This window comes from Thalassophryne amazonica, chromosome 19, assembly GCF_902500255.1.
Source record: "Thalassophryne amazonica chromosome 19, fThaAma1.1, whole genome shotgun sequence".
Taxonomy (NCBI): domain Eukaryota; kingdom Metazoa; phylum Chordata; class Actinopteri; order Batrachoidiformes; family Batrachoididae; genus Thalassophryne; species Thalassophryne amazonica.
In genome coordinates, this window is record NC_047121.1 from 14,688,424 (window position 1) to 14,700,435 (window position 12,012).

Consider the following 12,012-nt stretch of genomic DNA (forward strand, 5'->3'; position numbering starts at 1 on the left):
TGTTTTAAAGGGAGGCTGCAAGGAGCACATCAGACAGCAGGTAGCCTCAAACGGCACATGCTGGCTGCTTAAATAGTCTCTTCATTTTTCCCATTAAGAGGCGCAGCCACTGTGCGCGTACGTGGCTGTGTTTTGTCTCCTCCTCATGCAAGCCGAAAAGATTTTTCTCCAGATCAATAATTCTGATGCAGACGGACTGTTAGTTTCTCGTTTGGGAGAGAATAACCTACTTTGAGAGAAGTGTGGATACGGTCCTCCCACCCATACAGCATTTTACGCACGTTTATTGTTTCCATTTTATAGCCGTATGAAATAGACTATCGATTTAACTTGTCCTATTTCAACTTCGGCCAAGATTGGATTTTTAAACGAGCTGGGCTGGGCAGCTGGGGGCCGGCTGGGACCACAGAAGCTCACAGAGAGGGCTGTCGGAGTGCGCACAGCAACGCACGCTGTGAATCATCCGCAGTTTTCCAGACGGCGCGCAGGTGCAGGCGGAGAGGAGGAGAGCCGCTCAGGACGCACGGATGCGACAGGGATGCTCAGTGAGATTTTCGCTGTCCCCTCCTCGGTCCTCTGGCAGTGATCGGACACCGCGATTCAGCGTTCCTTGGCGCACCATGACAAAAGTTTGGACTGTTTAAAGAAAAACAAAATGATGGTGTGTTGCCCTGCCGTTTTTTCGCGCACTGCTGTGGATTCCGGCGTCAGTGTAAGTGTCCAGTCATCGCTCGAGAAATAGCTGCTATTCTTTCGGTCTCAATTTTGGTGCCAGTTTCAACCAACAATTGAATTTGATTGCCGCACACCCTCAGCCGACCCCGGATTGCATCTGTTTGATTTTAACGCTGCATGCGCTCCGTTATGGACTTCCTCGGACTGTACTTCTTGCAGCTGGCGCTTATCGGTAAGTTCAGAAACACTTCTGATCCGCTTCAACTTGTGTGAAATCTGCGCTTGTTTTGCTGCTTATATTTGACCTGTTTGCATCCTGATCTCATTGCTGCAACTTTTTTTTTTTTTTTTTTTTTTTTTTTTTTTTTACCTGATATGCGCATTTTTTGTTTCTTTAATTGAATTTTTTTTTTGGCAAAGTTGCACAATGGGACGTTAATTTTTCCTGCAGGTCCGTCCCATTACGCATACAAAAATCAATCAATCAATCAATCAATCAATCAATTTTTTTATATAGCGCCAAATCACAACAAACAGTTGCCCCAAGGCGCTTTATATTGTAAGGCAAGGCCATACAATAATTATGTAAAACCCCAAAAATGTGTGCTTATAAAGTGCGGATTCCTATTTTCACTTCTCCCCCCCAAAATAATGCTGTGATATGGGACTGACAGGCTGGAGATCCTCGTGCCAAATGTTCCTCCTGCAGAAAGCAGATTTGCATCCAAACTTTAAGGCAACTGAATGGAAACACAACAATACTAAAACGTTTTGTTCCAGATTTGACGGTGAAAATGCAGCGTGCCCCAGAGTGTCCTGTATGTACCAGCCCGTGTGTGTGTGTGCGTGCGTGCGTATGCACCTGCCTGCGCAGGTGAGCTATATTGCATATGATGTGCGTATATGTGGAGGGAGGAGCTGCCGCGTGCACGTGCACGCGTGAGGACGACTCGACTGTTTCAATCATGAACCTGACCAATAGAAGTGTGCGCGTGCAGGATCACCTCTGTCACGTTACCTGCTCACTGTGCAGGTGCTGTAAGTCATTCCTATTGCTTTCTGCTTGTCTGAATTTAATTTATCACGCATCTGTGCGTAATAACTGATTGTGTTGCACTGGCTTGTGCAAAAGTCACCCCACTGCGGGGAGGCTGGGGGGTGTTCCTGCAGGCTGGACTTGATGGCTGGATTTGGATATGTGAGATTTATGTCCTGGAGGATGATGACAGCTCCACATCTCAGGGTCCATTTTGTGTGTTGTGCAACACACCCTTGCATGTGGAGTGCATAAAACTCTGGGTTTCCTTCTGTACAACACATCCCCCCAGCAACCCTGTCTGTCACACTTCTCCGAAAGGGACTGTTACTGGTATAATGACCCCCCTGTCTTCTCTCACTTTGCACTTCATGTGTGTGGTAGCGCTGTGCTGTCACTCTGGGAGATGTGGTGAGTGGGTAAGTAAACAGCAGGAGGGAGTCTTCTCATTGCAGATATGTTCACCTTGTCAAACAGACGTGTCAGAATGGCAGTTTGTCCCATCACTGAGCTCATGATACCATCCATCACCCACATTGGGGATCAAAACAACACACTGTTAGACAGAGAACAGCAAGGTGGCATGCGGCAATCCACAAAGGCAACTTGAGTGCACGTGGTGTGTCAGTTTGTTGCAGAATTGCATGTGCGCCATGGTTGTGTGTTCATATTTTTGATCCTGGTGGAAAATATGTTGTCTGTAATGTATTTATTGCATTTTGTATTGGTACTGTACAGTTTGAGTCTTAACCCTCAGGACAGTTGGGGTTTGGAAGCTTGGGCAGGTTCGACATGTTGCTGCAGCCACCACTTCATGGAACCTACTGTGTGGTAATCACTCAACCAGACCTGTCCTTAACCCTTCTCTTCTAAAAATCAACCGTTTGTGTGTCGCATCGTGTGTTATGTGGGTGACCCCCCCTTACTCACTGGGGTCCTCAGCAATCAGGCACCTTTCAATCATGTTTGAGAAAGTGTAGCATATAGTGTTGTAGCTGAAATGTCATCACTGGTAAGGATCAATATTGAATTTTCTTCTCTTTTTTTAACCGTTACTGAAACATATATGAACTTCACTGTGTAAAGATGATCCAGATCTAAATTATTACCTCTGCCACAGAGGTTATCTGATCACTTGCATCTAGTGTCTGTTTGTTTGTTGCTTGGATGTTTAGCAGGATTTCAGACAAACTATTAACAAACCAATTTTAATACTTGGTGGAGGGGTGGAGCATGTGCTAAAGATGAACCCATTGAAGTTTGATGTGGAATCAAATCAAGTGGTGATCCTGACTTTGATCCTCAAAGCTGGATTGTATTGTTAACAGGATTTTACAAAAAAAAAAAAAAAAATAATAATAATATTTGGTGGAGGTTTGGAGGCATGTTTCAAGGAAGAACCAGTTAAATATGTGGGTGGACCTGACTTTGAGCCTCAATGCTTTGTGAATGCTTCGATCCAGCAGATATGATCAGACATGTAAAGTCACTGCTCAGACACATAAATATTAATCAGGATATAAAAGATCATGGCTCAGGATCAAATATCAGTACTCAGAATCAAAGGTCAGTGCTCATTATCAAACTTTATCAATCAGGATCAAAGCTCACTCATCAAGATCAATGATCAGTAGCTCATCAAGATAAAAGGTCAATGATCAGGATCAAAATTAAATCACATTTATGTTCAAAGTCATGATCAGGATCAAAGGTCAGTCATCAGGATAAAAGGCAGTTGTATGCACGTGACTGAATGCACTCCTTGTATATAGTTCATTTGTAGTTCAACTAATGGATAAATGAGACCACCCCTCCATTCCTCAGAACCTAAAGTTGCACAAAAGCACATCAAGCTTCAGCCGTACTGTCAAATAATATATGAATAAGCTAGTGAAGAGCTGCAATGTTCCATACAAACTATATGTTTAGCTCAATACATAAAATCAGATATTACATAGAATCGGGTAAGCTTTTTGAGAGATCCTTCAAATCTCATAGCGTAGAAGCTTTTTTTCTCACTGTTACAGGCTGAGGATTGTCAGCAGGTGCAACACACACGCTGGCTTACAGCAGGCAGCATCCAGCTGGAGGTCAGCGCTGTCCTCCACAAAACATACACCAAATAACAACAATTCCACAATTGTTTTGGTGCTAGATCTTGCAGCAAATATCATCTAGAGCAAGAATATGAGCTTGTAGTTTTTTTTTTTTGTTTGTTTGTTTTTTGCTTCGTTTTTTCGCTGCTTTGGGGTGTTGATGGTGTGATTTGGTCTTAGGGAATAGAACCTTTACTTTTCATGATGCCATCACGAAATGGCATGAAATTGGATTGTCAACACCATACAAAGCAGAGATGGCATTCTTGCAGATTTCTGTTTAGGGTGAGGAAAATCTCAAACACATTTTAAACCAATAAGTGTAGTCAGGTCCAAAGGTATTTGGTCATTCACACAATTTTGGTCAATTTGCCTCTGCATATCACCACATTAGAGTTGAAACAATAAGGATCCATCCATTTTCTATACCCACTTACTTACTGTGGGTTATTGGGGGGCTGGAGCGTATCCCAGCAGTCATAGGGCGTTTCCAGTCCACCTAACCTGCATGTTGTTGGATGTGGGAGGAAGCTGGAGCACCCAGAGGGAACCCACACAAACATGGGGAGAACATGCAAATTCCACACAGAAAGGTCACATGTAGGAAGCAATCCCACAACCTTCTTGCTGTGAGGCAACAGTGCTAACCACTAATCCACCATGCTGCTTACAATTAAGATGTGCTTAAAAATATTCCATTAAACATTTTGAAATTACAGTCATTTGTAAACAGAGTTTCTGCATTTTTCTATACCTATGAATAATTCAGCAACCTAAAAATCTAACATCACTTCTAACAAATGCAGCAGACAACTGAAACAATCCTTCAAATGGTGATACAAGCACCACATTTGGAACAAATACTCTTTAGACATTGCTCTTGAAAAATACAGACTGGCCACTTGAATTTTCAATAGGTGGCCAGGTAGGGGTCAATTGAAGAATTACACAGGGGTCAAAATGAAAAGATGCTCCAATCAAATTGAAAACTATACCACATTATTTGTCTGTACATAAAAAATTCAAAAAGGTATAGTTTGGACTATCTATGACTGAATTCTATGGAATTATGTGGTAAGAAATAGCAAAAATGGTGAGAAAGGTAAATTTCAGTTTGTACAGTTGTCAGAAGTTAAAGTTGCTCCAATTTTGATAAAAAAGTGATACAAATTATTGGTTGAGTTAATAGGATTAGTAATAGTTTTGACTGTGCTGAATGTTCAGTTTCCAAAGTAAAGTTTAAAAAAATGTTGACGTCCATTGGAATCTATAACATGACATATGTTACCCCATAAGTTAATAACGAAGCATGACACATGGTGCAAACTATTCATTTTAAAAACCTTATTAGTTCAACCAATATTTTGCGTCAGTTTTTACCATAACTGAATTAACTTTAACTTTTGACTCCTGTACAAACTGAAACTGACCTTTGTCCCGATTCTTAAGGTTTTTACCCCATAACTCCATAATATTCAGTCACAGATAGTCCAAACTATATCTTTTTGGAATCTTTATATTCAGACAAATAATATGGTATAGTTTTCAATTTGACTGAAGCATTTTTAAATTATGAGCCCTGTGCAATTCTTCATTTGACCCCTATCTGGCCGCCTATTGAAAATTCAAGTGGCCAGTTGTTTTTTTTGTTTGTTTGTTTGTTTGTTTTTTCAAAAGACTAATGTCTAAGGAGTATTTGTGCCAAATTTGGTGCTTGCATCACCATTTGAAGGATTCCTTTGTAAATATTCTGCTATCTGCTGCACTATACTGTCCTTATACAGTTTTGTTTACATGTCAGTGGATGGAAAGATGAACATTTTCAAGTTACTGAATGTCTTGGATTTCATTTACGAAATATAATTAATATGGTCATCTCATCTGTCATGAATCTGTTGGAAGGTCTCAACAACTGAGCGACCATGCAGAAAGGACACTCGTGAGGAAAGCCACCAAGACACTCATACAGCTCTGAAAGACCTGTAGGCTTAATGTGGCTGCGATTGAGGGAAACTGGAGGTAATACAACTTTTGTCCATTGCATCACTAATTATACAGCTTCATGGTAGAAATGGAATGTCTTGATGGACTAGAGGGAATTATAATTGCTTTGTTGTTTCAAGTTTGGTAGTGTCTGCAGACAAAATTACAAAAATTGTATTACTCTCCAACTCCTAGTGACCTAACTGCATCATTTTATTATGTCCAATGAAAGGTGTTTGCAAAAAATTAAATTCACTACTCAGAAATGCAATATTTCATCAGACACATGGTACAGTTGCAATAATAGTGCCCTTCTCCACCAGTGTCGCAGTATGATCGCTCCACACAGGTTTCTCTACTTGATAGCCAACTGCAGCCCACTCTTCTTCTCAGACGTTTTGCCTTGGACCCACATGTGATTTTGCATGCTGCTGTTTCCCCTCTCTGGGCACCACTGATGCAAATAAAAGCATGCAATTCCACAACTGGACTAACATATATATATATATATACATATAGTAGTGTTCAGAATAATAGTAGTGCTATGTGACTAAAAAGATTAATCCAGGTTTTGAGTATATTTCTTATTGTTACATGGGAAACAAGGTACCAGTAGATTCAGTAGATTCTCATAAATCCAACAAGACCAAGCATTCATGATATGCACACTCTTAAGGCTATGAAATTGGGCTATTAGTAAAAAAAAGTAGAAAAGGGGGTGTTCACAATAATAGTAGTGTGGCATTCAGTCAGTGAGTTCGTCAATTTTGTGGAACAAACAGGTGTGAATCAGGTGTCCCCTATGTAAGGATGAAGCCAGCACCTGTTGAACATGCTTTTGTCTTTGAAAGCCTGAGGAAAATGGGACGTTCAAGACATTGTTCAGAAGAACAGCGTAGTTTGATTAAAAAGTTGATTGGAGAGGGGAAAACTTATACGCAGGTGCAAAAAAAATATAGGCTGTTCATCTACAATGATCTCCAATGCCTTAAAATGGACAAAAAAAAAAACAGAGATGCATGGAAGAAAACGGAAAACAACCATCAAAATGGATAGAAGAATAACCAGAATGGCAAAGGCTCACCCATTGATCAGCTCCAGGATGATCAAAGACAGTCTGGAGTTACCTGTAAGTGCTGTGACAGTTAGAAGACGCCTGTGTGAAGCTAATTTATTTCCAAGAATCCCCCATAAAGTCCCTCTATTAAATAAAAGACATGTGCAGAAGTGGTTACAATTTGCCAAAGAACACATCAACTGGCCTAAAGAGAAATGGAGGAATATTTTGTCGACTGATGAGAGTAAAATTGTTCTTTTTGGGTCCAAGGGCCGCAGACAGTTTGTGAGATGACCCCCAAACTCTGAATTCAAGCCACAGTTCACAGTGAAGACAGAGAAGCATGGTGGTGCAAGCATCACAATATGGGCATGTTTCTCCTACTATGGTGTTGGGCCTATATATCGCATACCAGGTATCATGGATCAGTTTGGATATGTCAGAATACTTGAAGAGGTCATGTTGCCTTATGCTGAAGAGGACATGCCCTTGAAATGGGTGTTTCAACAAGACAATGGGCCTCATGTATCAACGTTGCATACGGCGATATTTGAGCGTATATGGGGTGTATGCCAAAATGGCTGCGCTACTTGGCATTTATCAATGTGGTCGTTGGCGTACGCTGCACTGAAAATATACACCAGGTCGAGAGGTGGCATAAATTATACACCAAAATGAACCAGCACTGGAATCCACATAAAAATGAAGATGATCAACATGATAAATAGTGCCATTATACAAATCAATGCATATGTTACATAAATAACACTTTCCTGATTATACTACATAATAATCAATACAAATCCCGCTGTTGCAGGATTGTTATGGAGCACGATCCGTGGCCAAGGCGCTGACAGGAAGGAAAGCGCTGCTCGCCTTTTTCTCCAGACGCTGAGCCTGGAGCCAGAGCAGCGCTGAGCTTAACTTCATGTGGTGTGATCGTTTTAGACAATGAAATTGATAATAACAACTGTAGTTTTGTCATTCCCTTAATTCGCCTGTGCTGCAACCAGGTTTTGTCGTCTCCATTCGGTTGTCACAATAAAATAAATACAGAAATACATTTAAAAAATAAAGAAATCTGACAGATTAGGCGTGTCTTATTAATTGAGCGAGCAAATATCCACATGTCAAGAATTACTGACATGTGAAAAGAGAATACAGTGGTCCCTCGCTATAACGCCGTTCACCTGTCATGGCCTCGGAGTCTCGCGGAGTATTTAGTCCAATTTTGCATGCCTTTTTTTTTACAGTGTTCTGCGTATCTGTTTATAAGAACTATACTGATCCTCCTCAGGAGTTACTGAGGAGGATCAGTATAGAAATGGGAAAATTGAAAATATGGTTTGACAGAAACAAATTATCATTAAACTTAAGTAAAACAAAATACATGTTATTTGGCTATTGTAATACAGACATACAGGTTCAGTTACAAGTCGAGGGGGTAGATATTGAAAGGGTACATGAAAATAAGTTTCTGGGGGTGATAATAGATGATAAGATAAACTGGAAGACTCATATAAAACATATACAAAGTAAACTGCCAAGAAGCATTTCAGTTCTAAACAAAGCGAAACATATTCTGGACCACAACTCACTCCGCATTCTTTACTGCTCACTGGTTTTACCATATTTACAGTACTGTGCAGAGGTATGGGGTAATACTTATAAAGGTACAACACAATCACTATCAGTAATGCAGAAAAGAGCTATAAGAATTATTCATAATACTGGCTATAGAGATCATACAAATCCACTATTTTTACAATCCAAATTCTTAAAATTCACAGACTTGGTTCATTTTCAAACAGTACAAATCGTGTATAAAGCAATAAACAATTTACTTCCAGCAAATATTAAAAATATGTTTTTTAACAGATCAGGGGATTACAGTCTGAGGGGGAAATTTAATTTAAAGCATCAGTGGGCACGAACAACATTAAAAGGTTTCTGTATTTCTGTCTGTGGGGTGAGGATGTGGAACAGATTGGGAGTGGGGCTCAAGCAATGTCCAAGCATGAACCAGTTCAAACAGCGGTACAAAAATATGTTTTTTTCTGGGTATAGGGAGGAGGAAGGGTAATGAGGGTTAGGGTGTTTTTGTTTTTTGCTTCGGCTTGTAAATATATAGTATTTTGTATGTAAGTAGGTATGTGTAGGTGTATATTTATGTTTGTGTATATATATGTGTATATATGTATATGTATATGTGTATGTATATGTGTATGTATGTTGATGTGTGTATGTATATATGTATGTGTATGTGTATATATATGTATATATATATATATTGATATCGGTTTAGGTGTGTAGGAATCTATGTGTATATGTGGCAAAGGGTATTACTGGTTGTGGGGAAGAAGGGGTATGGATAAATAAGCTGGTGCTTCACCCTACCCCTTTTCGGACATGTTGGGTACACAGTAGGAACTTTTTTGTTGTTGTCTTTACTGATCTATCTTGTAATTGTTGTTGTATCAAATGTTCGAAATAAACAGTTTTAATTCATTCATTCATTCATTCATTCATTCATTCATTCATTCATTCATTCATTCAAGAATCTTGTTGCCCAGAAGAGAAAAGAGCGCCAACAACTTATAACTGTGTTTGTCACATGGAAACAAACACCTGCTGCAGCGAGATGTGAGTGGGAAAAGGCGCAGCGTCAGGACGTAGAGGCCCGATCTGTGAAATACTGGTGAGTCACTATTAATAATTTCTTATGTGTCCGACCTCGTTCGTTGATAATTAAAATTAATTTGTTAGTTCTAAATGCCATCATAATTATTTATAGGAAAACATTCTATTTTTATTTCTCAAACAAATGTTTGGGCCTGAAAACAGTTTGGTCTTATTTTCCTACTAAGGTTTGAACTTTGAGAGTGTTTACACAAGAGAGAAAAGTGAGAAAATGTTCATGCCTGATTGAGAAAGTGTATAAACTGTGTAGTGAGGGGTTTTACAGCTTTGAAACATCTATAATAATTGTAAAAAATAACGCTGACTACATCGCGGTTTCGCGTATTACGGGCTATTTTTGACAACGTAACTCCAGCGATTAATGAGGGACCACTGTAACACTGTATTGATTATATACTACAAAACAACTGATACGACAGCCGCTTTTCACGCTCTATTGGCACGCATCATGATTGGTGGAGTTCTTTTTCATTGCCGTCTTCCCGGCTTCCATGTCGTAAAATGAGGGTGTGTCTGAAGCGGAGTCTGAATATTTATGGGAGTGTTTATTACAATTACGATCATTTCCACCCACTGCATTTATCAAGAAATGGGCAGGTGCGCACTGCTTGATACATGTCACGGCGACTTTGGTGTATTTCAAGTTTACACCGTAAATTTACGCCTTACGCCACAAGTGCGCAACATTGATACATGAGGCCCAATGACCCCAAGCACACAAGTAAACAAGCAAAATCTTGGTTCCAAACCAACAAAATTAATGCCTCACAGATGTAGAAATCATGAAAAACTGTGGTTATACAACTAAATACGAGTTTAGTGATTCACAGGATTGCTAAAAAAGCAGTTTGAACATAATAGTTTTGAGTTTGTTGCATCAACAGCAGATGATACTATTACTGTGAACACCCCCTTTTCTACTTTTTTTACTAATAGCCCAATTTCATAGCATTAAGAGTGTGCATATCATGAAGGCTTGGTCTTGTTGGATTTGTGAGAATCTACTGAATCTACTGGTTCCTTGTTTCCCATGTAACAATAAGAAATATACTCAAAACCTGGATTAAACTTTTTAGTCACATAGCACTACTATTATTCTGAACACTACTGTATATATATATATATACTCAACAAAAATATAAACGCAACACTTTTGGTTTTGCTCCCATTTTGTATGAGATGAACTCAAAGATCTAAAACTTTTTCCACATACACAATATCACCATTTCCCTCAAATATTGTTCACAAACCAGTCTAAATCTGTGATAGTGAGTACTTCTCCTTTGCTGAGATAATCCATCCCACCTCACAGGTGTGCCATATCAAGATGCTGATTAGACACCATGATTAGTGCACAGGTGTGCCTTAGACTGCCCACAATAAAAGGCCACTCTGAAAGGTGCAGTTTTATCACACAGCACAATGCCACAGATGTCGCAAGATTTGAGGGAGCATGCAGTTGGCATGCTGACAGCAGGAATGTCAACCAGAGCTGTTGCTCGTGTATTGAATGTTCATTTCTCTACCATAAGCCGTCTCCAAAGGCGTTTCAGAGAATTTGGCAGTACATCCAACCAGCCTTACAACCGCAGACCACGTGTAACCACACCAGCCCAGGACCTCCACATCCAGCATGTTCACCTCCAAGATCGTCTGAGACCAGCCACTCGGACAGCTGCTGAAACAATCGGTTTGCATAACCAAAGAATTTCTGCACAAACTGTCAGAAACCGTCTCAGGGAAGCTCATCTTCATGCTCGTCGTCCTCATCGGGGTCTCGACCTGACTCCAGTTCGTCGTCGTAACCAAGTTGAGTGGGCAAATGCTCACATTCGCTGGCGTTTGGCACGTTGGAGAGGTGTTCTCTTCATGGATGAATCCCGGTTCACACTGTCCAGGGCAGATGGCAGACAGCGTGTGTGGCGTCGTGTGGGTGAGTGATTTTCTGATGTCAATGTTGTGGATCGAGTGGCCCATGGTAGCGGTGGGGTTATGGTATGGGCAGGCGTCTGTTATGGACGAAGAACACAGGTGCATTTTATTGACGGCATTTTGAATGCACAGAGACACCGTGACAAGATCCTGAGGCCCATTGTTGTGCCAATCCAAGAACATCACCTCATGTTGCAGCAGGATAATGCACGGCCCCATGTTGCAAGGATCTGTACACAATTCTTGGAAGCTGAAAATGTCCCAGTTCTTGCATGGCTGGCATACTCACTGGACATGTCACCCATTGAGCATGTTTGGGATGCTCTGGACTGGCGTATACGACAGCGTGTACCAGTTCCTGCCAATATCCAGCAACTTCGCACAGCCATTGAAAAGGAGTGGACCAACATTCCACAGGCCACAATTGACAACCTGATCAACTCTATGCGAAGATGTGTTGCACTGCATGAGGCAAATGGTGGTCACACCAGATACTGACTGGTATCCCCCCCCAATAAAACAAAACTGCACCT

General features: G+C 40.6%; 1 protein-coding gene across 1 annotated transcript in view; it reads left to right on the forward strand.

Moving 5' to 3' along the window:
* The first annotated feature begins 208 nt into the window (after positions 1 to 208).
* The window catches only part of gfra4a (GDNF family receptor alpha 4a), a 526,172-nt gene continuing 514,368 nt past the window's right edge, over positions 209 to 12,012 (forward strand). The window contains exon 1 of the mRNA XM_034194878.1: positions 209 to 907. Within this exon, the coding sequence (XP_034050769.1) occupies positions 853 to 907 (55 nt within the window). The 5' untranslated portion in view covers positions 209 to 852. The remainder of the gene's footprint in view (positions 908 to 12,012) is intronic.